The sequence below is a fragment of the Arachis duranensis genome, chromosome 3, assembly GCF_000817695.3.
Source record: "Arachis duranensis cultivar V14167 chromosome 3, aradu.V14167.gnm2.J7QH, whole genome shotgun sequence".
NCBI lineage: Eukaryota > Viridiplantae > Streptophyta > Magnoliopsida > Fabales > Fabaceae > Arachis > Arachis duranensis.
The window spans coordinates 112,051,453-112,077,117 of record NC_029774.3 but is presented as its reverse complement, the minus strand read 5'-3'; the positions used below and the strand labels follow the sequence as shown (position 1 = coordinate 112,077,117).

The 25,665-nt window shown below is 33.2% G+C and overlaps 2 protein-coding genes and 2 long non-coding RNA genes across 8 annotated transcripts; 3 read left to right on the top strand and 1 right to left on the bottom strand.

Annotated features, from left to right (window-relative positions):
• The first annotated feature begins 606 nt into the window (after positions 1 to 606).
• LOC107480216 (probable methyltransferase PMT26) lies at positions 607 to 5,931 on the top strand. The gene is made up of 9 exons (XM_016100364.3): positions 607 to 797; positions 1,638 to 2,787; positions 2,873 to 3,022; positions 3,487 to 3,757; positions 3,958 to 4,068; positions 4,154 to 4,328; positions 4,677 to 4,946; positions 5,034 to 5,228; positions 5,338 to 5,931. Exons 2-9 carry the CDS (start codon positions 1,678 to 1,680, stop codon positions 5,561 to 5,563), a joined length of 2,508 nt encoding a protein of 835 aa, XP_015955850.1. The 5' UTR covers positions 607 to 797; positions 1,638 to 1,677; the 3' UTR covers positions 5,564 to 5,931.
• A 1,263-nt stretch (positions 5,932 to 7,194) lies between these two features.
• Positions 7,195 to 7,866, top strand: LOC107480217 (nuclear transcription factor Y subunit B-7). The gene has a single exon (XM_016100365.3). The coding sequence runs from the start codon at positions 7,195 to 7,197 to the stop codon at positions 7,864 to 7,866; it is 672 nt and encodes a 223-aa protein (XP_015955851.1).
• A 2,180-nt stretch (positions 7,867 to 10,046) lies between these two features.
• Positions 10,047 to 16,583, bottom strand: LOC107480215 (uncharacterized). Of its 5 annotated transcripts, XR_008006706.1 has the most exons (5): positions 16,154 to 16,583; positions 14,487 to 15,396; positions 11,006 to 11,127; positions 10,547 to 10,590; positions 10,047 to 10,434 (listed from the first exon to the last, which is right to left on the bottom strand). It is a non-coding gene; the product is annotated as an uncharacterized LOC107480215 (long non-coding RNA). The 5 variants fall into 5 exon arrangements; XR_008006704.1 differs by having other exon boundaries at positions 10,047 to 10,590; XR_008006707.1 differs by lacking the exon at positions 11,006 to 11,127 and having other exon boundaries at positions 10,547 to 10,594.
• Positions 11,680 to 13,513, top strand: LOC110279404 (uncharacterized). The gene is made up of 3 exons (XR_002372750.2): positions 11,680 to 12,165; positions 12,981 to 13,026; positions 13,189 to 13,513. It is a non-coding gene; the product is annotated as an uncharacterized LOC110279404 (long non-coding RNA).
• Positions 16,584 to 25,665: the final 9,082 nt, after the last annotated feature.

The following is a 25,665-nucleotide window of genomic DNA, read 5'->3' as shown; positions in this document are numbered from 1 at the left end:
TAACTCTTCAAACTTGATACGTAAATTCAGCAGCGGGAAACATTTCTCATTTCCGCACCATAAAATTTTCCTTAACATGTTCATTTATGGTTCTAGACTACTATGTTTACATGTCGAGGACGATCCAAGTATAGAAATTCTGATGCAAAGTGGAATATTTAAAAAAACAACTCTGAATGCAATTTTAACGGAGGAAGATACAATAATACACAAACAATTAATTAATCGTAGCATTAGTAAGAACTTAGAAAGGAAGAGGGAACGCCGTACGACCATGATAATTAATAAGGGTGCTAATTGGCTTATTTTGAGAGGTGATTTAGGGGGGATTATTATTACTGCTGCTTGCGTTTAGGGCGCACGTTAATCATTAATCAGCACCCGTTTCACCGCCTTTCATGTGGCCAACACTCTCCTATTCCTACTCGCTTCTGTTCTCTGTTTTTTCGTTGTAAATAAAACTACTTTTTATTATTTTTTTAAACCCATTTTTATTTTTTATATCACATGATCACATTTTAGTTTTGTTTGTTTTTATTTCAGTCCAAAAAATGAAAAAGAAGGACAAACGCAAAAGACATTGAATTGATAACTGATAGCAACCCAATTGGCTCCATCATTTTCCATCATATATTACACCCCACCCTCTTGCTTTTCTCCCCTTACACTCAAATCTCCCTCTTTCTTCCCCGTGAAAAACAGCACAACACAACGCCATGGACATGGATACAAGATAACCACTCTAATCTTCTTCCTTCTTCTTCTTCTCAGATCTGCTCCATTCCGAATATCCATAGGTACTGCACTCCCTTCAATCTATTCTCCTTGCCATCCTTACGTATCGTTCTCCCTTTTATTTCTTTCTTTATTATTCCTTTACACGTCGCTGTTTTGTGTTACCGATTCAACATCTATATAATTTATTGATTTTATTTTGGTTGTTCTCTCGTTTCTGAGCTCACTGTGGTGGTTTTCTTATATTTCGTTGTCATATTTCTCTGTGATTGCATTGTTCCGTGAAAGGGTGATTACGTTATCTTTTATCGTAGTTCTTTATTTTCTTTTTTCTTTCCGGTAGCGTAGATCTGAGTGAGTGTTCTTGATTACGCTTTGACTTTACGCTGTTGCTTGCTAATCTGTTCAATACGTTCGATATTTTTGTCAACCGCTTCAGCAATCCGCGGCAATCATTTAGTTTATGCATCTCTCTGTTTGACAGCTTCTATTGTTGAATTTCGCTCTTTATCGTTCAAGATTGGCATTTCCGTTCGTGGAACTTTCTGATCCGGTTGTTCTTGGTTTTTGTGAATTGATTAGATCTCCTACTGTGTTCAATATTTGTGTTCGTTCTTTCATAACTTGAAAAATGTCAATGTAATGAAAAGAGGAAATTGAAATCATCACTAATCTATGGCAATAGCTAAACCTCCAATTCGATTTGACTTAAAGATTTGTTAGCATCCTGTAATTTGATTTTTCTTAATAGTTATTGGCACATGGAATTTCCGTGTAACTGTATGTGTTTCGTTAGATTTATTTATATTTGAGTTGTGTAGATGTGGGCAACTGAGTTTTGCCATTACTAATCAGATTATGAGCATGGTTGGTGTTTAATTCTGGTTTTATTTCTTGACCAGATTTAAACTATCAGTGTGAATTGTTGGACCCTGCTAAAACATGGCTCAAGCAAGATATACTAGAATAGACAATAATAAAAAGTCATCGTCCAGTTTCTGCTCGACAGTGACAATTGTTGTGTTTGTGGCTCTATGTCTGGTTGGGGTATGGATGATGACATCCTCCTCTGTAGTTCCTGCACAAAATGCCGATGTTACTCAGGACAACAAGACCGATGCTGCTCAGGACAACACGATTGACATGAAAGAAGCACAGAGTGACACGAAAGAACAGGTGACTGACAACAACAATAGTGGCAACACTCGGAAGTTTGAAGACAATCAGGGTGATCTTCCTGAGGATGCAACCAAGGGGGACACAAATGTCACCTCAGAAAACAACTCTGACGTGAAAGAAAACCAGGAAGAAAAATCAGAGGACAAGTCTGAAGAAAAGTCTTCTCAAGAATCTAAAACAGAAGATGGAGACAAGAAAACAGAGGACAAAGATTCCCCCACAGAAAGTACTGAATCAAACTCACAAACTACAGAAAACAAGGATAGTGGTGAAACTGAGAAACCTGGTTCTGGTGATAGTGAGAAGAAATCTGAATCTGATGAGACCGATACAAAATCTGAATCGAATGAAAATAAGCAATCTGATTCAGATGAAAGTGCAAATAAATCTGATTCAGATGGAAGTGAAAAGAAATCTGATGACTCAAGTGAAACAACTGATAACAAGACAGAAGATAAGGTGCAACAAAGTGATAAAGAATCAGATGTAAGCTCCAATGAGAAGGAAACAGATGACAGTGCCAACAAGCAGACTTCAACTGAAGTATACGCTTCTGGGGCCCAGTCAGAGCTTCTGAATGAAAATACCACTCAGAATGGGTCTTTTTCAACTCAGGCAGCAGAGTCGAAGAATGAAAAGGAGTCACAAGCATCCTCCAAGCAATCCACTGTGTACAACTGGAAATTATGCAATTCCACTGCTGGCCCTGACTACATCCCATGCCTTGACAACTTGAAAGCAATCAGGAAACTTCCAAGTACCAAACATTATGAGCACCGAGAAAGGCACTGTCCTGAAGAACCTCCTACCTGCCTTGTCCCTCTTCCAGAAGGATATAGACGCCCAATTACATGGCCCAAAAGCAGAGAGAAGGTATGCATCAACATAAATGCAAGCAAGTATCATTATTGGTTTGACAAGATATTCTTCAATAAAATAATGAGCTGTTTTCTTGCAGATATGGTATTACAACGTTCCACACACTAAGCTTGCTGAATATAAGGGCCATCAAAATTGGGTGAAAGTTACAGGCGAGTACCTTACTTTTCCTGGTGGTGGAACCCAATTCAAGCATGGGGCACTTCATTATATTGACACTATACAACAGGTAAAATTGGTTGCTTTTGATGTTTACAAGTTCATATGAAAAAAACTGGATGGGATGTTGTTGCAAGTTCCAGAAATCCATATTACCTGTTCCATGAAAAAATGTTGTATACACTGGTCCCGATTGATCTCTTTATATAATTCTTGTGTTCTCTAGTTGCTGCTTCTAATTTAATTTCAAATCAAACAAAGCAAAATTAACATGGAGTTTTGTGACCTCTGCTCAAGTATTTGTGATTTCATTATTGATTTTACAGATAAATATTCAGAATATTTTATCCTGTGTGTCATCCAGCATAAAAGGAAATCATTTCAAAATTACCCTCAGAAGTCTTTGTTATGTTATTTGTTGAGTATGATAAAAGGTTGTCAGAGCGTGTGATATGTGATTTCTGATTTACTAACTTGAAATGTGATCTCCTCTATTTTATTTTATTGACATTGTTGAGGAACATTGTGATGCAGTCTGTACCTGATATAGCTTGGGGCAGACGCTCACGTGTGGTATTAGATGTTGGATGTGGTGTTGCCAGCTTTGGTGGCTTTCTCTTTGAGAGAGACGTACTTACAATGTCTTTGGCACCAAAAGATGAACATGAAGCTCAGGTACAATTTGCACTTGAGAGGGGAGTTCCTGCCATTTCTGCCGTGATGGGTACAGTGAGGCTTCCCTACCCTGGAAGAGTATTTGATATAGTCCATTGTGCACGATGTAGAGTTCCGTGGCATATAGAAGGTATTTCACTGTTTTATAGTGTTTAGATGAATGCATGTTCATACAAGCTTGAATTGTTATGCAGCTTTTCTGTACTGAACAGTCTGAACCCGATCCTTTGAGAATTTAGTGAGACAGCTTCTTTATATAGTAATAATATAACACTGATTCATGTGCAAGTGGCTTTTTATTTTAGCAGCTTACCATTTGTACAATTGTAGGTGGAAAACTTCTCTTGGAGCTGAATAGAGTATTGCGGCCTGGTGGTTTCTTTGTTTGGTCTGCTACTCCTATTTATCAAAATAAGACGGAAGATGTTGAAATATGGAAAGGTAGATGATAACTAAACTGCTGGCTCTGTTAAGCATTTTAATGTCGGGGTATATCGACACTGACATTTTATAATTTGCTTTGTAGAAATGAAAAAGCTAATAAAAGCAATGTGCTGGGAAGTTGTGAACATTACCAGGGATAAACTTAATGGAGTTGGTATAGCAACATACAGAAAGCCAACTTCTAATGAATGTTACGAGCAACGATCTAATAACGAGCCACCTATGTGTCCAGATTCTGATGATCCAAATGCAGCATGGTATTTCTTCATGAAACATTATTACTGTTGTTGTTGTTATTATTATTATTATTATTATTATTATTGGATTCAGTGGTTTAAGAATTTAAAATGAAAAATTAATTTCCAATGAAAAACACTTTTAGCTTCGTGAAGAGTGTTCTTCACTCCTTTGTTCACTCTCCCTCCTCCTCAAATTAACTGGCTCTTTTACTTTTTGAATGTATTTGCTTACACTTTTGTCTAAATATATTAGCTTTTCAATGAATAAAAAAAAAAGAGAGAGAAAGAAACAATTAGCAAAAGAAAATTCAAAATGATTGTCTTCATTTATATGACATGTCTTCTATCTGATCTCTTTGATCCCAGGAACGTTCCATTGCAATCTTGCATGCACAAAGTGCCAGTGAGTTCATCAGAGCGTGGTTCACAATGGCCAGCGCAATGGCCAGCAAGACTGACTAACGTACCTTATTGGTTGACAAGTTCTCAAGTTGGAGTTTATGGAAAGCCTGCCCCTGACGATTTTACTGCGGACTATGATCACTGGAAACGTGTTGTTTCCAAGTATTTAGATGGGATGGGAATTCAATGGTCAAATGTTCGAAATGTCATGGATATGAGATCAGTCTACGGAGGGTAAGAAAAATCACTTTTGAAATGTTAATCCGAATTATATAAGACTGTCCTTGTCACTTTGTTTTATAACTGTTTTTTGGGCTCCAGGTTTGCTGCAGCTATGAAAGATTTGAATATTTGGGTCATGAATGTAGTTTCAGTAGATGCTCCAGACACACTTCCTATTATATATGAACGCGGTCTTTTTGGCATGTATCATGATTGGTGTGAATCGTTTAGCACTTATCCTAGGTCCTACGATCTCCTCCATGCAGATCATCTGTTTTCAAGACTCAAGAAAAGGTGTGTATAATTATTTCATTTCTCAGTCATCACAATCAATAGTTTGTCAAATTATATCAACATACAATAATTATGTGTCATTTTGCTAATATGTTTATTGGTCTCTTAGGTGCAATTTTCAAGCTGTTGTGGCTGAGGTTGATCGGATTCTGAGGCCCGAAGGAATGCTTATTGTTCGAGACACTGCTGAGGTAATTAACGAGCTTGAGAGCATGGTGAAATCTATGAACTGGGAGGTTCGCATGACTTACACTAAAGAAAATGAGGGTTTTTTGGGTGCCCGGAAGTCCATGTGGCGACCTACGGAGACTGTGACGCTCGAATATGCTGTTTGATTGACAAGATGGATAGGTGATTTTTGGATTTTGGCTTAGAAAAATTCTTGTGTAATTGTTACTTCTACATTTATCTATGTATCATGGTAGTTAGGTATTCATGTATTCGGCTTTTTTCTTTTTTTCTCCCCCATTTGGTTATTGATTTCGATCTCCATTTAGAGGTTGGTGTATTTTGCTGTAACATGGTGATATAGATAAAGAAATTTCATTCTTGAAAATGTAGAGATCCTCGGCTTAAAAGCCAAATAGTTGATATTTTGGAATGTTATATAACGAAGTGGGTAGTATCTATATAATTGAATATTTTCAAAGGAACAATATATTATTTGATTTCAAATATCAATTACATATTATTTATAGCTTAATGGTTATTCTTTTTAAGATTCTTTATGCAGAAAAATTGAGAGATAAATTCTCTTATTCATTTTTTTTTGTTGGATTTGGATCCTTTAAAATTTGAATTTCACTTTAGAGAGTAAAGTGTGATTTCTCACCATTGATTTTATAGGTGGGATTAAGAATAAATATGAAAGAGAAACTATTTAAGTGTAGAAAATCACATTTTACTCTCTAAAAAGTAAAATTCAAATTTTAGAGGACCCGAATTTTTTTTGTCCCCTCTAGATTATCGATCCATATGTAAAGGATTTTATTCAGATTATTTTTTCGTATATGTAGAGCAGAAAGGTAAATACAAGCATTTTTGTAAGGGGTTTTACTTGTGCTATTATCCATCATGCTATCAAACCAAAATCAAAATTATTACAATGTACTTAGTTGCACTAAAATTAACATGCTACCAATTTAAAAAGCACATTAAGAATGACAACTAAAATTAAATATTAGCTCAAAATCGTTTTAAAGTAAAACCAAAGAAAAAAATTCAAATGGTTGTCATTCGGTTACGTCTAATTTTGTAATTCACGTTCTAAATATTTAATTTATAGCAATATAGCATGCTAGAGTTCTTGGTAACGACTAATGTGTGTCATATGTGTGTTTTATTATTTTAGTTCTAAAGGTAAAAAAATCTTGGATTTACTTAATATTAATGAACGAGTAATCGTAGTAGACACTGCCTAATCAAGAGTTTATCATTTTCTAATTAACGTGTTACTAGCTAGGCTTCTTGTGTGTAAACAGACTAGCAATCTCTTTACATTATGAATGTTTCTATTTGATCAGAAATATGAACACAACTTGGATAAGGGTTGAAAGGAAATACGAGCGAGAGGACCGAACTTAAACTGCTCTCTTCTTTTTTGTTTTGTTTTTTGGGGGGTGGGTTGAAAAAAAAGAAAATATTTCATTTCATTATTGAACAAAAACAATATCTTAAAGACAGTAAATAAAGCTAGCTAATTTAGTGTGAAAAGTGGTCAAAACGGTATTTCTGTTGTCAATAATTAGTTTTTTTTTTTTTAAGTTGGATTGGGTCCGAGGGAATCAATGGTGAAAATTAACCTTAAACCAATTTTTTTTTTCTCTTTCAACTTTCACTTGTCCTAACCCTTCTCACTTGCCTATTTTCATGCCCCTCTTTTAGTTGATCTTCACATTATTAAAATGTATAATTTATAATTTATAATAACCCTACAAAGCTAACACCACCACTCACCCCAAGAAGTATGGAAGATGAAAGCCATAGCAATTTGCCAAATGGGTTCACCACAGAAAGCCCTGAAAGCCCTTGCTTAAAGAACAACAATAACCACAACAACAACAACAATAGTAGCAGCAATAACAACAACAAAGAACAAGATCGCTTTCTCCCCATAGCCAATGTTGGTAGAATCATGAAAAAAGTGATCCCAGCCAACGGGAAAATTTCCAAGGACGCCAAAGAGACCGTTCAAGAATGCGTATCGGAGTTCATTAGCTTTGTCACTGGAGAAGCCTCCGACAAATGCCAAAGAGAAAAAAGAAAGACCATCAATGGTGATGATATCATTTGGGCCATCACAACCCTAGGGTTTGAGGATTATGTGGAACCATTAAAATCCTATCTCCAAAAATATAGAGACATAGAAGGAGAAAAGCTTAATGTTCCAAAGCAACAACGTTCTGAACAAAGGCTACACCATCAGCATCAGCATCAGCATCAACAACACCATCATCATAACCAAGATGAAACTAATCAAACACTAAATAGTGTATATACTTCTGCAAATCTCATTTCTCATCAACCTCCTTATGTAGCCACGGATCAACCATTTTCATTGCCGTTTTCACCAAATTCAATTCAGAAACAGTTACGACCTCAAGATCAGATTGATTCCGTGGGGCATTGGTACGAGTAAGACCAGTGCAAGATTCCAATACGCCTTTCATTTTTCACTAAGCTTTTAAGAATATAATGTAACGTTTATATATGTACTTAAACATATAATACATCACAATTTTGGCCTTTGCCTCAGTTTTAAAATAAAAAGTATTTTGAGTCTCTTGTTTATATTTGTCCCATATTTGTTGTATAACATGATTGATTTCTGTTTTCCATCTATCCGCTTGATTAAAAAAATTGTGATTGGATAAGAAACTCTGGGGGTTAGTTGAATAACGATAGATGGATGAAAATGTAAAATGGTTACTTTATACTTTATTGTATGCATCATGCATGGTATAATAGTAACAATCAATATGAATGAACTTTAGCCAGCTTACTTCAAATGTGAGTAACATGCAATATTGCCTATTTATAGGCTTAACTATTTTCAACATTGTAAACCAAAATATTTTATTAAGAAGCTAAAATACCTTCCAATTTATTTATTTATTGTGTCTAAGCTCGTCTTGATAACATAGGTGGTTAATAATCTTCTATATTTTCCTAAAATTTTACAATTTTAATACTATTTTATTTATCACATCATACGTCAATTATTAATGTGAAAAAATTCTGGAATTTGAGACCTTAATTAATTCCAACTTAGATAGATTTTTCTTCTTGATGCCTTGTCTTGTTCTTAATAATTCTTGAGTAGTCTGACTGTGTGCGGTTCTTTTCAACATTTTTCTCCTATACATGTTTTCTTTCTTTATTATTGCTGCTTTGTCATTTATTAGTTTTGATTGCTGCTGTATATGTTTTCTTTTTTAACGAATTTTCAGATTCTTCCTCATCTTTTGACGGTGGGTTACCTACAAGTCAAATGCATTCTGCATATGATGACAAGCAACTATATTAGTTCCCAATTTAGTCCACCCAATAACTTTGTGCGTTTTGGTGTGAAGTTTTAATATCTAAAACAGTTTTTTTTTCCTTCGGTAACAAAAACTAAAACAAGCAGGAATACAACATCAAAAAATTACAGAGTAAAATCTTTTAATAAAATCTGCTTGAGATCATCACTTAACTAAATTTATACCAATTAAAAATAAACATTCTTAGTCCTTATTTTATATCTAGACAATCAGCAACAACGTTAACTTCTCTTCTAATTTAAATAAATAATACCTTTCAGATCTTATTTAATAATTTTATAATCTTTTGGATAATATTCATATTATCACCTGCAAGATAGTTGATAATATTATTCAACAAAAGATACATTTTTATAAAATCAGTTTCATAAATTAAGAAATCACAACCAATTTCTTACGCAATAATAAGAACATTTTAAACTGTCAATAGTTCATTCCTAAATATTGAATTAAATGACAGACGACCGAACTACCTAACACCTAAGCACCATAATAATTACGCACCCTTAAACATATAATATATGACAAGCTTTTAAGAATATAATGTAACGTTTATATATGTACTTAAACATATAATATATCACAATTTTGGCCTTTGCCTCAGTTTTAAAATAAAAGGTGTTTTGAGTCTTTTGTTTATATTTGTCCCATATTTGTTGTATAATATGATTGATTTCTGTTTTCCATCTATCTACACTACAACAAACAAGACTTTTCACAACGATAAAAAAACCGTTGCCGTAAATTGAAAAACCATTCCCTAAACTTTAGGCAACGCTTTGACAACGGTTTTTGACCTGTGGTATATGCGACCGTTGTCAATGCTCAAAGGTAACAGTTTTTTATCTAAGGCAATGGTAACCAAAACACTGTTGCCAAAGTTACTGGTATAGGCAATGGTTTTGAAAAAAAATTAAACAACGGTTTCAAACTATTACTCGATAAGCAACGGTTTTAAACCGTTCTTTTTCATGATACAACAATTTAAAACCGTACCTGGATAGACAACGATTTTAAACTGTTACAGTTTTATTATTCACAAAGCCAACGGTTTTAAAGCATTGCCAGTAGTATCGTTTTTTGGCAACGGTTTTAACATCATTACCTTTTGTGACTTTTGACAACGGTTTTTTGTAATATATAATTCTTTATTTACAATAGTTTTCTCATGAATGAAAATAGTTCTAACTTTTTTTTTAATTTAGTGTCAATAAATAATCTAAACTATTTGAATCAAATTACTAAAGAAAATTAATTAAACATTTATCATCAAATTTGACTTAAAAAAATGGTTGTAAGATCCACAATCACAATATATCATCATTGCAAAATAACATAATACTAGTTTAGGTCATAATTACTTTTACTTATATCATCATCATTTTTCAAAATACAAAAATACTATAGCCTAAGGGTGACAATTTCTTCATTTTTCTTCAACAAAGTTAGTGTGGTAACCCAGCTTGAGTGGACTCTTTTGGCTTTAATGGTAACTGCTCCACATAAAGAACTAGAAAGAATTTTAAATCTGATCTTTATTTGTATAAACATTTTTGACAAATTAGAAAACCCGAATAATAAGCATTAAAAAGACAAACACAAAGTTATGTACCAACCTTGTCTGGCGAATTTAAAGACAGTATATACTTCATGCTATAAAAATTCTGATTTGAACCCAATAAGTAAAGGCTAAGTTAGAAAAAACTCAAGTATATTAGTATCTTCCTTAATTATGAATTAAGAAAAAGAAAGAATGAAAAGGATGGGAGCAGAGACCATGTTCTTTGCTTGAGAAGCTAGAGTGCTTTGGTTGAAAGAACCTACCTACATGGAAGAATAAATCTCTTAGTTAAAATAAAAATGCATAAACTAAGTTCCACACCAGGTGAGTTAATGAACCAAAAGAAATTGAGGTTAATTCACGTGATCCATCAATAACAACTAATTATAATACAATCTCACTAAACTCATTGGTATAGCATAATAAGCAATAATAAGTATATAGCTATGCTCCTCACAGTAATTACAACGAACTGAACTAGTATAGCATAATAAGCTAAGAGAAAAGACGTAGTATTATATAGTTTCATTCGTTCAAGTATTTGTTAATAAGTATATAGCTATGCTCCTCACAATCGACTTAACCCTGCAGTTTTGGAGTAACTTGCAAATATAAGCATCAATGCCAACTAAAAAATCACAAACAAAATGTAAGATTTGAAGATAATTTGATACCACAAACAGATTTGTCAAATGTCAATACACAAACAATGCTCAAATATATCATGAAGACAAAATCATCCTTGCTGGTGGCCGTCTAACAGGTTCTCCTCTGGCAGCCTTCACCAGCAGAGGATCTGAAGACAAAATCACCACAAAAATCATGAATTTCTCTTGCTTAAATGAGTATAATCAATCAAATGAAAGAGTAATCAAGAGAAAGAAATGCTTATAACAGTCTCCCAAATTTGAACAATATTACTCATTTCTGTAAAACATACAAATGAATGTTAATTGTTAACAGAACTTTTTCCCCTCTTTTTCCATGCCTTCAATCAATCAAATTCAACAATCTCCATCAATTGATTCATCTCAAAGACTAAAAAATACCTGAATTACCCTCTCCTAGAACCCTATAACAATTTGCACCACTATCTAAAGCAACAAATTTGTTAAAACGATGGTTCTGAAAACCGAACCGGACCGGCCGGTTCAACCGGAATAACCGGGAACCAGTCACCTAACCGGTCCGGATAATGTTAAAAACCGCTCAGCAAAAAACCGATAAAAAAAACCGGTCAAACCGGCGGTTAACCGGTGAACCGGAAGAACTGTCCGGTTTTTTGTAGATGCTAAACGACGTCGTTTTGGCTAAAAAAAAAAAAAAAAACGTGGAAGGAAGCCCTAAATCCCTATTCAGTTTCCACTTTCCAGTCTCCAGTCCTTCTCCCATCTCCTTCTTTCTCCCGAAACCAAAACAGAAACCCTAGCCTCATCGCCAACCGTGGAAAGCCGCAAGGAGTGAGTCACCGCCGCCGTCCGTCGCAGTCAGGGGAAGCACAGAAGCCTCTCCTCCCAACCCCTAGATCCCCTTCACCAGTTCTCCCAGCCCTAGCCTCACTGCCATATCACCTCCGCCGTCTCAACTACTTGAAGCTGCCGTCCCTACTGCATCTCGTCTCGCGTGCTTCCTCCGTTGCGCAGCCGCTGTTCCGCTGCGCCGGCTCTGCTCCTCTGCTCTAGTTCCGCCGCGCACCACCCTCCTGGGCTCCAGTTCCGTGGTGGTCCAGGCCACCTCTTCTCCAGTTCCGCGGTGGTCCAGGCCACCTCTTCTCTAGTTCTGCCGCGTCCAACCTTCCGTCGTGCTCCCTCACCTCTGTGCTCTAGAAGAGAAGGTATTTTTTTTACTGTAATTGTTGTTTTAATTTTTCTTCTTCAATTATTGTTGTTATCACCGTGGTCTAGGATTGTTGATGATATTCTTGATTCTGTTATGCTGCTGTTGGTCGGTTGTCTAATTTTTTTTACAGCGAGTGATTTTCTGTTCTTGAACTTGTTCTGGAGATTATTTGGCTTGATAATTTGTCAATTTGTTGAATGGGAAACTAATTATTAATTTAGTTATGCTGCTTACTGCTTACTGCCGAGTATTACAATATGCCTAGCCTAAAGATTCTCAAGTTTTATCAAGCTTCACATCTAAGACAGTCGAGTGTGTACGTTCCCACAATTTTAGAGTCGTTTTCTGGCAAAACTCAGGTATTTTGATTGGAATAGTCATCCTCTGAAATCTCTATCATCAAATTTTAGTGCAGAAATTAAAAGCTTTACCTTCATTTGGTATTTGGCTTTGTTGCCCAGCTTGCCTCTGAAATCTCTATCTTCAAATTCAATATGATTGTTGCAGAACATTTTGGCAGTGATTTTCATTGTACAACTTCTATTGGTCTTTATCCATAGCACTGTCTCAATTTATTGACTTCTCAATTTATCGTGCATAATCTGAGATTTGAAAAACATGTGTTGGATTTTGCCTTTTGACCCACTTTTGTGTTTACTTATTCCACTCACTATATGAAATATGTAATTTTTTTTTTTGTGGCTATTCCTGATGACTGAAGAAATCCACCATTAATGAGCTGCCGATTACTTCCATCATTTTTCCTGTATATTGTTTTTGAAATATATTGCAATTTGTTTAATTTTGCAGATCTATTATATGCTTATGAATGGCGTGGTTGAAGCTTGGAAAGAAGGTAAGTTATCTTTTAATTTTATAGTATATTATTTTCATTTAGAAAAAAAAAGGTTACACAGCTTGCAGGAGATCAGGCTGTTCCCATAAATAATGTTATGCCATATAATTTAAAGACATAATTTTATTTACTGACAATGTACTGTTTAATACCTGAGTGCAGAGAATTTATATGAATATTTCTAGAGCTTTGAATACATCTTCATTTAGGCGTGTGGCAGGGTCAAGCAGTGGACCTATTCAACTTTTATGTGCATAACATCCTTGACCAGTAGCCATTCATAGCCCCGAAAGCAATGACATTGTTTTGGAATTTTTTTTCGTTTAGGTTGGTTTATGTTTCTAACATTCTTTAGTACGTTTTCACATGTAATTCATGGTTAAACCTAATGCTTAGTTGCAAAACCTCATTATTTGTGCTAAATTCTGGTATGAGGGACGAGGTGGAATGTTGAATGCGTTCCATTATTAACAATCTATTATAACAAGTCACTTTCATTGTACTTCTGATTCGGATAATATAATCAAATCTCAGTTGAACAACAACGTGAGTGTTCTTAGTTGGAACACTTAATAATTATGATTTTTGATGAGTTGCACCTTTGATTAGTTGAAAACTTGCTAGTAATTGTTTCTTTTGAATGTAGAACATTATGGGTTTGTCATTATGTGCATTTTTTTTTTGTTTAATTATAAACTTTGATGTTTGAAGTTGTTTGTGAACCTCTAATATTAAGTAATGGATAATTTATTATGTGAAATTTTAATTTTTATTAAATTAGAAATTATTGAATTTATATATTTAAAATTATTTAGATTTTTTAATAATTTTATTGAATATTTAATTAAACCGGTTGAACCCTGGTTGAACCCCGGTCGAACCAGTGAACTATTGAACCAGTGACCTCACCGGTTTTTTGACCGGTCCGATTCTCGCAACCTTGGTTAAAACTGAATGCTATTAGGAACCAACAACGTCACCTTTATTATCACACAAATAAAGTAGCTACATTACCACTTCGAAAAATAAATGAACTGAAAGAAAAATAAAAAAGAAAAAGAAGCTAAATTGAACAAAATGAAGAGCATATTGAGAAGAAAGAAAAAACTGTGGTATCGGAAGAAGAGGCAGAGCAAGTGACGGAGAAGTGCGGTTTTGGGTTGAAAGGGAGTGAAAGTGTAGCGTTTAAGGCATTAGAATGTGGAAACAAAAAAGAAGATTTCCATCCAACAAAACCAGTGAAAGTGTTAATGGAAGTAGAAGCCAGTGTAGCGTTTAAGACATTAGAACGTTTGTTTGCTCAACTAAAAAATGACGTTTTTTCTCTATTTTATTCTTCTCCTTTTATTTTTATTTATTTCTTTCTTTCTTTCCTACCCGAATTCCTTCAATATTGTACCACACAAATCACCTTGTCCTACTTGTAAAAGAAAAGAACAAATTGAGGTTGCAAGTTGTACCTGAAAAGAGCTATTGAAGAGTAGCACAAGCTTCCTTCCACGCTGGCCTTCCAAGGGATACAAACTTATTTAGATTAGGCTGTTTCAATTACAAACACAACATGGAAACCAATTATCGTCCTATGCAAAAATTTAGCCATATATTCGACCATTAAAAAAAATTCTCATCATCAGATTGCACAAGCAGCGGTAGATTCAAAGGATAAAAAATGCACAAATTATTGTCCTATGCAATGAATATGAAAGTAAAAGAACTAAACCACAATGTCAAGCTACTAATAATAATGAATAACTGACCTTTGCCAATGATCAGACCAAGCTGCTTCAAGGTAAGTGATGAAAAGGTTCCAGTTTGGTGAAATTGAGTATGAGGGCAATTGGAAGAAAAATAAGAATATTAAGAAGTCCAAGAAATCCAAGCAACCCCTTACTAACATAACACTGTCTTTCCCAAAACAAACACTAAATAATAAGTTAAGGGACTAAATCAAAAGTCATATTTGAGCCATGTTCCATTTCTTTGAAAGAAGCTTATTCATGTAGAAGCTTAACTATAACAGTAGGGTTCTACTTTGTTAACAAATTAATAGAAGCTTAACAATACAGTAGGACTTTTTGTTATACAAATATTGAGTGTAGATGATAAATAAAATAATTTGGATCAAGAATGTTAAGAGTATTGCAATGGTTAGGTTCCTTCTACACTTCTACTCTGTAAAATTCTTCAAATCAAAATAGAAACCAAATCAATTAAACTCACAAAATAAGAGACATTTGAGTTACCTAAACAGAGGTTGAGCCACAATGAGGAGGCAGAGAACCAATGACAGGGGATTCAGAAGCAGCGATGTCTAGAGGGACGACGGCGTTACAGTGGTGTCATTACCCATAGATTTTATATGCAAACCTACTAAACAGCCATTGGATAGAGATAAACAAAGATGCAAAACATAAACATAAACAATAGAATTATCAAAATCCAGTCTTTTAAGAAAACAAGACTTTTTAGCTCCCATCCAAACAATACAGATCACAGTATGTGTTAAAAATTGCAACTGTCCAACATTATATAAATTTACTTGTATTGCTACCCGAATAGGGTCACAACCACACACTGGTTGGCAATAGAGTTGCCTCAGTTATCCCAAAAGAAAATTTATGTACTAAAAAATGGATAAGCAATTAAGCACAATAGAAAGAAGGAAACTATTACTAACAGTTTACATTTGTTTTCAATAATTAATTAGAGTAATCAACCACTTAACTGTATTAATGGAATTGATTCAGTTGACTCTAATAAGATTTTCTCACTATTGAGTTCGTTAAAAATTCTACTTCTTTTATGTAAGAGTAGAAAAACCTGTTAGAACCAACTGAACCAATCTCATGAACACGATTAAGCTATGAATACTTCAATTAATTAAAAACAAATTTAAAGTCACATCCTCCTGTACACAGAAACTCAGAACAACATTCAAACCAGAACAGAAACTCAGTCAACATTCAACACCTTTCTGGCTCATGTTGTTCACAAACATCACCACTTTCAGAGAATACCCAACAACCAATCAAGCCCTAACTAAGCAACAGAAAATACCACAGAAAATACCAAACAGCCAATCAAGCCCTAACTAAGCAATAGAAAATCAGAGAAGAAGAACACTTACCACAGATGACAATCCACAAACGGCCGATGCAGTGAAGCAACAGCAGCAAAGCAGAAACAGCGAAGCAGAACAGGGGAGAAGCAGCGAAGCAGAAGACGCAAGGATGCCACGGAGAACGGAAAAGCACTGAAGCCACAGAGAGGGGAGAAGCAGCAACGCCGCGAAGAGGAGAGACTCAGCGACGCCGGGAAGGAGGAGGCAGCAACAATTTTGGGAAGGATGCAGCGATGATGATGGTGCGACGATGGTGAGTGTCGATTTAGGGCTTCCTGGTGATTTACGATGATGGTGCGATTTCGGGCTTCTGGTGAACTGCGATTCGATGATGTCTCTAATTCTGAAGGCGTGGGTTAGGGCGGTGGAGGGAGGAAGAGTAGCATTCTTCGCCCTTGGTTTCGAAGAGAAGAGGAAGAGCGCGCGTCTGTTCTGCTTTCTTATATGCTTAGTGAGAAAATAAACAATAGATATATAATATATTTATTCTAAAATTATTTTAATTTTATTTTTTTATATATATAATTATCTAAAATTATTTTTATTGGTATTGTTTAATTTGTATAATTTTTTAAATAATATTAAAAAATGGTTGTTTCATAAACAATTATTGTAATGGTTATAAAACCGTTCTTTAAAATAGTCAAAGAGAACGGTTTTATTTTGTTATTATAGTGTAATGAAAAAACGTATTTCAAGAGCAACATTGTAAAAACCGTTATCTAAGACTATCTAATAGAACGGTTTTTAAAGTGTAGTATTTCGGCAACGATTTTAATGCGTTTCTTTTGTACAATTCTTTAAACAAAAAAAAAACAGTTACTTAAAAATAATTCATGGTAACGGTTATAAAACTGTTCTTTAAAATAGTCAAAGATAACAATTTTAATTTGTTGCTATAAAATAATGACAAATTGACAGTAACACTATAAAAAATCGTTATTTAAAACTATCTAAAAGAACGGTTTTAAGACGTTGTAAAATTTGGCGTTGCAAAAGGCCATATTTGTTGTAGTCTACCTATTTGGGATATATATATTTTCCACTTCTAAAATTGGAAAAAGGAACACTAAAATATCCGCTTAATTAACTTGATATAAAAAAAATGTGATTGTTGGATAAGAAAACTCTGGGGGTTAGTTGAATAATGATAGATGGATGAAAATGTAAAATGGTTACTTTATACTTTATTGTATGCATCATGCATGGTATTATAGTAACAATCAATATGAATGAACTTTAGCCAGCTTACTTCAAATGTGAGTAACATGCAACTATTCTCTATTTTAAGGCTTAACCATCATTTTCAACATTGTAAACCAAAATATTTTATTAAGAAGCTAAAATACCTTCCAATTTATTTATTTATTGTGTGTCTAAGCTCGTCTTGATAACGTAGGTGCCTAATAATCTTCTATACATTCATAAAATTACAATTTTAATACTATTTTATTTATCACATCATACGTCAATTATTAATGTGAAAAAATTCTGGAATTTGAGACCTTATTTAATTCCAACTTAGATTTTTCTTCTTGATGGCTTGTCTTGTTCTTAATAATTCTTGAGTAGTCTGACTCTGTGCGGTTCTTTTCAACATTTTTCTCCTATACATGTTTTCCTTCTTTATTATTGCTGCTTTGTCATTTATTAGCTTTGATTGCTGCTGTATATGTTTTTTTTTTTCTTTTTTAATGAATTTCCAGATTCTTCCTCATCTTTTGACGGTGAGTTACCTACAAGTCAAATGCATTGTGCATATAACAAGCAACTATATTAGTTCCCAATTTAGTCCACCCAATAAATTTGTGTGTTTTGGTGTGAAGTCTTAATATCTAAAACAGTTTTTTTTTTTGGGAGTATGCAACAAAAACGAAAACAAGCAGGAATATAACATCGAAAAACTACTATACAGCAGAATTTTTTAATAAAATCTGTTTGGGATCATTATTTAGTTGAATTTACATCGATTAAAAATAAACATTATTAATTTTTATTTTAACTAAACAATCAGCAGTAACATTAATTTTTCATCTAACTTAAATAAATAACATCTTTCAGTTTTTACTTAACAATTTCATAATCTTTTTGATAATATTCATATTATTATATGTAATATAGTTAATAATATTATTCAACAAAAAATACACTACCATAAAATCAGTTTCACAAATTAGAGAATCATAATCAACTTCTCACATAATAACAAGACAATTTCAGATTGTCAATAGCACATTCTTAAAAATTAAATCAAATGACAGACGTCCCAAACTACTTAACACTCAGGTGCCATAATAATCAGAGATAACACATCCAAAATCTGCTACAAAAGAGTTTGGAAAAACACTAACATCATAGTGACCTTAAAAACATTTTGGGGAGGTGGCTGCCACAAAAAAATTTGTACTGCATAATCCCAAAAAATTTCTATCATTCTTCACCCTTTTCAACTCATTCGCCAAGACTCTCGTAAGGCAAGAAATTTTTCTCCTAGGCCATGGTTCATTCGAGTTGAAGAAATCATTACATTTATTCCGCCAAATCCACCAAATCCTAGTAACCATTACTTCCTCTTTATCATTAATACCGCTAGTAATCCAGGATCGAAAATCAGAAGCATTAGCACAATCAACAATAGAAGAATCTAAAGAATATCATACATCACGAGCAATGGAACAATTCCAAAGACAATATAACACATATTCAGAATCATTACTATATTTATTACAAAGGTCACTCACCGTTAAACTCTTTTTATGACGGAAGACATTAGCGAGAATAGCATCATAAAACGTAAGCCAAAAGAGGAATCTGACCTTTTTTTCGAATGAAGCTTCCATGGCCACTTTCAATTTCTGTCATCTCTCCATTGAAATTTCATATGCACAAGCCAGTTGTACCCGTTTTTGGTAGTATATACCTTCGAAGCAGCCATATACGTGCTTCAAATATTCGTGATATGAAGAGTTCAAGCGTTATTTAGAAGATATTAGTTTATATTTTTAGAATGTTTTAATTTAATTTGATATATTTTAATTTTGTTTATTTAATTACTAAATTGGACCTTATATTTGTGAACTTAGAATTTTCTATATTTTAACCAAATAAGAGGTTATAAATAGGGTTAAGTACTTTTTTCGTTCCTAAGATCTGAGACCAAAATCAAAATCGTCCCCGACCTTTTTTTTGTTATTAAAATCATCCTCAACGTTATAAAATCATCATTTTCTACTTTAATTTCTTTTACCAAATTACCCTTAATAATTAATATAAATAATAAAAATAATATTAAAAAATAAAAACAAACCCTTCCCCCCTCCACTTGCACCCCCACTCCTAGCCTCACCTCATGCTGGCCAAGCCTCCACTCTCTGACGACAACAAAAGGAAGTGTATAACCAAACGAAAGTAGAAGCACCAGAAGAAAAAGCGATCTTAGCCTCAGGAATGTTGAGTCATTCAACGAGAGATGCAATAGACTTGACAGACTCGACAGAGCATGAGGGTGGCACTGGAGATTGCGGCTCAGCTGATGATTCCGGAAACTCTTGTTTGATTCTGTTAGTCGGCCACGAGAACTCTAAACCCTCAGCCTTCAACACAAGTTTCAACGAATCCTGATTGTCAGTATATAAATAAATACATACAAAATTGAAAACAACTAAAAACAAAAAATGAAATCAAGAATGGATCTAGAGAGAGAGAGAATGAAAGAGCGTACTGGAAGGGGTGGAGAAGCGGAGAGTAAGGTAGGTGTATAAGTGGATCCATGAACAACAGCGTGTTCCCTAGAGAGTATTATCTTGCCTAGAGCTCTAGCTCTAACCTCCATGGATGATCTCTTCGTTTCCCTTTTTTGTGTTCTTTGGTTGTGACGTGAGTCAGTGAAAGGGGAAGAGATACGGGAGTGAGGGTGCAGGTGGGGGGTAAGGGTTTTGTTTTTATTTTTTAATATTATTTTTATTATTTATATTATTAAAGGTAATTTGGTAAAAAAAAAATTAAAGTAGAAAGGACGATTTTATAACGTTTTGTAACGTTGAGGATGATTTTAATAACAAAAAAAGGTCGGGGACGATTTTGATTTTGGCCTTAGACCTTAAGGACAAAAAAAGCACTTAACCCTTATAAATACCTCGTAAACTAGGGTAGTCGTAGTATAGAATGATTTAAAGGTTTGAAAACCCCATTTTGGTTTCGTGATGAAACCATAGTGTGGACAATTGAGGTTGAGGAGTCCCTCTCTTGTTACATCGGGTAATTGAATAGAAGGTTGAGGAGTCCCTTCGATTCAATTCCCAAACTATGGCATTGACAAGTTAGGTTGAGGAGTCCATTTCTTATTGCGTCAAGAAATTGGGTAGAAAGTAAAGTGATTATTCTTTTGTAGTTAATTTCAATCTATCCTATTTGTTTTTATTTCAATTTCAATATATCTTTTTTTATTCAGTTTGAATCCTTATCTTCTTGTTTATCCTTTTATTTATTTATCATTTGGTATCAGAACTCAGGTATTAGATTAATTCTTATTAATCTATATTTGTTCTTCTTTTATCATAAAAAAAAGTTCAGTATATGTTGCCTCTTTCTTTAAGTTCTTGTGTTCTTATTTCCATTTGCGTTTCATTATTATTTTATCATTATTGTTGATTTTATTGTTTAAAAAAATATAAAAAACATACAGTGCAAAAAAAAAGAAAAAAAACAAAAAAAATTATCTTCCTTGTAATTATTGTCCTTTTCATATACTATTTTTTCACCTACATGATTCGAGGACGAATCTTTTTGAAGAGGAGGATAATGATACGTGTTTCAAATGTTTGTAATATGAAGAGTTCAAGTGTTATTTAGAAGATATTAGTTTATATTTTTAGAATGTTTTAATTTAATTTGATATATTTTAATTTTATTTATTTAATTACTAAATTGGGCCTTATGTTTATGGGTTTAAGGTTTTCTATATTTTAATCTAATAAGAGGTTATAAATACCTCATAAACTAAGGTAGTCGTAGTATAGAATGATTTAAAGGTTTGAAAATCCCATTTGGTTTCGTGGTGAAACCATGGTGTGAAAAATTGTGGTTGAGGAGTCCCTCTCTTGTTGCATGGGGAATTGAGTAGAAGGTTGAGGAGTCCATTCGATTTAATTCCCAAACTATGGCGTTGACAAGTTAGGTTGAAGAGTCCATTTCTTGTTACGTCAAAAAATTGGGTAAAAAATAGAGTGATTCTTTTTGTACTTACTCAATTTCAATCTATCCTATTTATTTCTATTTCAATTTCAATGTATATTTTTTTATTCAATTTGAATCCTTACCTTCTTGTTTTTCCTTTTATTTCTTTATTAAGCCAGTTTTCAAATCCAACCCGTTCACGCTCCTTTCAAGAGGAAGAATAGCCCCTTAAAAAGGATTTAATATTCTCGGAAGTTGGGGTGGAGAAGTTTTCAAAATTCTAAATCTCATCATGGTAAACATCATCCAACTTGAGCAATAAATCAGAAACAAGAACAAACGAGAAAGAATCTGCAAGAATATCTAAAGGACTCCAAGGATCATACCGCAAAAATTGAAAAAAACTCCCTATTTGCCACCTAAGACCCTCTTTGATGGTCATATAGACTTTGAAGATGTTTTTCCACACAAAAGAATCATATTTAACCAATCCTTAATTCCGATTTTGCTTCAAGTATTTATGAAAAAGAAGTTGCACCCACAACCACTCTTTATCCTTCAACATTTGCTAAATCAATTTATCAACAAGCGTCACATTAGCATACTGCGAATCTCTAACTCTAAGCCCTCTTAGATTCTTAGGAGCCACCACAACTTTCTTCCACTTTACTAAAGGAATATCTTTGCTATCTGCATTACCTTTCCACAAGAATTGATGCATCATGGAGTCAATCTTGTCATGAGCATAAGAAGGAAAAAGGAAAGCTTGCATTTGATAGATCGAAATTAAAGATAGAATCGATTTTACCAAACATAATCTCCCCGCATGCGCCCTTTCTAACTAGTCAATCTAGCACAAATTTTTTTAATTACCTCTTGAACCGTCTTTCGGCAGCTCTATCATAATTAATATTCACCCCAAATATCTTTTCAAGTGTTAAGTGAAGTGAATATTTGACACACTAGATAAAATATCCTTCTTTCTCTGAGAAATATTTTTAGAACATTGAACTTTCGACTTGGATAAATTCACCTTAAGCCAAACACCTTTATAAAGATGTCGATAGCTCTCATAACTATTTCAATTTGATTCTTAGTGGCCTTACAAAAGAGAAGCAAATTGTCAGCAAACATAAGATGAGAGACTTTAGGCCCTCCTTTAGAAACAACCACCGAAATCCAAGAACCACTAGAGACAAGGTGAGAAATAAGGCAAGTAAGCATTTCCATGCAAATAACAAAAAGGTATGGCGATATTAGATCTCCTTATCTCAGACCCTGAGAGACTCAAAATTTTGAAGCCTTTCCCCATTCCATCGAATGGACAAGGAAGAAGAGCACACACAATACATAATAAGTCTGACATCTGTAGTTGGGAATTCAAAACTCTTCAACGAATGCTCCAAAAAACGCAAATCAACTCTATCATAAGCCTTCTTAAGATCAATCTTAAAAGCAATTGTTCTTGTTTTGGACTTTGTCTTTCGCATAAAATAAAAAATTTCTTATGTAATAATAATGCTCTTACTAGTTTCTTTTTCAAGAATAATTCAGCCTTGCAACGGATCAATCATCACCTCAGAAAAAATGGGCGAAATCGATTCACCGAAACTTTAATGACAATTTTATAAATAACATTGTATAAACTAATCGACTTAAAATCCTTCGTATTCGTTGGATTATCAATTTTTTACACATCGATTCCACTGCATCCCAATATCTTAAACAGTTTATTCTATAAGAATAATGTTAAGAAATCAATATTAATTACTGTTTATTTCAATTAATATTATAATAAATTATTAAATAAATTAAATATAACATGTATTTTTTTGTTAAATTTAGTTTTTATTTTTTTAATTTTAATTAAATTTTAAATATTTTATTTTTAAAAATTTTAAATATCTTTTTATATTAAATATTAACTATAATGTTCATTACGTAATGTTGGCTCCTAAAGTTCTCTAAATCTAAAATTGGCTTTTATAAATTAAAAAGATTTAGAAGTTTGCTGCAACAACCCTAACTTTGCAGCGACCTCGTAGAGACGAAAGGGTGGAACCACGTAATCGTATGGGCGCACCGCTGTAATAACTTCTCAAAATCCTGTTGTTGCTTTAATTTCTCCATTAATCCTTTGCTTCTTTGAGGAAAGTAGAGCAAGAAATATGGAGGAGCTTTAGTAGCCTTACTGTATTGGATATTTGGAAGGTTCTTCTTCTATTTACTGTCTTGGACCGTCATCATTCTTTAGCTCATTATCAATTTGTTATCTATTTCTATCTGTTTATTTGGATTTGGGACAAGAGGAGATATAGATGCTGGGTTGATGGTTACATGAAAATAATTGATGGTTATGTGAATTTGAACTTTGAAGCTGCTAGTCATTCATGGAGTCCTCCCACAGTTTCTCTTGCAAGGCCGATAAAAAAAAAATTATTAAGAGTCTTAATTTTTTTTTTAATATTTAAATAAACAAAATTTTAAATATATATTATTTTTCAAGATATTGACAAATAATAAATTAATATTTTTTTAAATTATAAAACAAGTTAAGATTTTCAACTAGACAACATAATTTATTATTTTTAGTTAATAATTAATTAACAATGTTTAAAAATATTAGTTAAAAATATGATAATAGAATGCTAAGCTAAAAATGTTAGATTGGTGGTTAAATTGTATCTGGTGGGCACTATAGTAATTCCATCTATAGGGTAAAATTCACAAATATTTATAGAAATTGTTCATCTTCATCCTCCTTTCTCTTGTCTTTAATATAACAACAATGCTAGGGAACCAACTTTATATAAGCCAAAAATCAGCCAATTGGTAAACTAGAAATACCAATGACTTTAATCGGATGTTGCTACTGATAAGCATACGGATGTTTCTTTTTCTTATAAATTGGATGGTTTTGGATATAATTTCTATATTTCATGTGTTACGCATTAATAAACATAATTAATTATATGGAACCAACTAATGAATGATCAAAGCATCTGTTCCGTGATTCTCTTCTAACACTAGCGTATTTTCCCTCATGTTTTGAACGTGGTCAACAATAATTTAACAAACAAATTAAATTATAAATTAATAAAACTAATTATAATTAATTATGTTGTTCCATTCTTGGCTGATTATTAGTTGGTTCTATATACTTTTTCTTAATATAATCATCAATCATCCAGAAATTAAAAGACATCGTATTGCAGTTATGGTAAAGGAGATCCTTTCTTCCTTTCTCGTGGTTGCTCCAACATGTGCTTGTTGATGGCATGAAGAAGGAACATGGCGGTGACGCTATGGTCAAAAATTGGAACTCGCGGTAGTGGAAAAACTGCGGAGGAACTTGGTTACATAGGTGTAGCTATTAAGAGTGGCATATCCACTTAAATAAATCTTTTGAAGTTGGAAAATAAAACCAGCGTCTAACCTTCATTATACCTGGTCAAAATCTTGTGAGCATGGAAATTAAACGAACCTTAATTAGATTGTGATATTTCATGGGGAAATAAGATTATTTTGAGAAGTCATGATGAAAATTTTCAAGATGCAAAATATAGGTGCGTGCATTAAGAACCTCGAAACATGTTCGTTGGACCAAATCCCATGCCAACTATATTATAGAAAAGTTTTAATGTTATCTTTTATAGAGTAAAACAATATTTACTCCGTGAAATTAAAAAGCAGGCAACAATAAATGTCACGCCAATTTTAATTTTAATATATTTTGAAAGTAATACTCAACTAATCAAATTATTCTAGCATGCATGCACAAGTCAATAATCCCAATCCCTATGAGTAGTGAATCTTATTTGTAGTTTTTTAATTTATTTCTACAAGCTAGGCATTGAACTTGGCTGCGTAATTGTTTGCTTTTTTATGAAATGGTCCCCACTCTCATAACCAGTGGGTACCATCAATGTCTTTTGGGACCAGCCACCTTACTGCCGCAACAATAACTAGGCCACTCTTTGACATTATTTTTACTCAATACATGTTTTTAGTTTTATCTTATCTTTATAGTACAAAAACAATAGATAGAACAAAATATCAATTAAGCTTTAACCATTATACAGCAATTAATCACACTCATGAGTACTTTTTGAGTTATTCCTTCACAAAATAAAGAATATTATAAAAAGTCAATTATCAAAATAATTTTTTATATATTTTTATATATTATTTATATAAATTTAATAATTTTTTATATTCAAATATATATTTAATTAAGTATATACATATAATTTATAATAATTATAAAAAACTAGAAAACAACTTGATCACAAAAATAACTACAACCACAGTTATATATGTGATATATATATAGAGAGATAGAG

Coding starts and splice junctions, on each gene's coding strand:
- LOC107480217 (XM_016100365.3), top strand. CDS start 7,195: ATGGAAGATGAAAGCCATAGCAATTTGCCAAATGGGTTCACCACAGAA.
- LOC107480216 (XM_016100364.3), top strand. CDS start 1,678: ATGGCTCAAGCAAGATATACTAGAATAGACAATAATAAAAAGTCATCG. Junction 2,788..2,872: donor GGCCCAAAAGCAGAGAGAAG/GTATGCATCAAC, acceptor GTTTTCTTGCAG/ATATGGTATTACAACGTTCC. Junction 4,329..4,676: donor GATGATCCAAATGCAGCATG/GTATTTCTTCAT, acceptor CTTTGATCCCAG/GAACGTTCCATTGCAATCTT.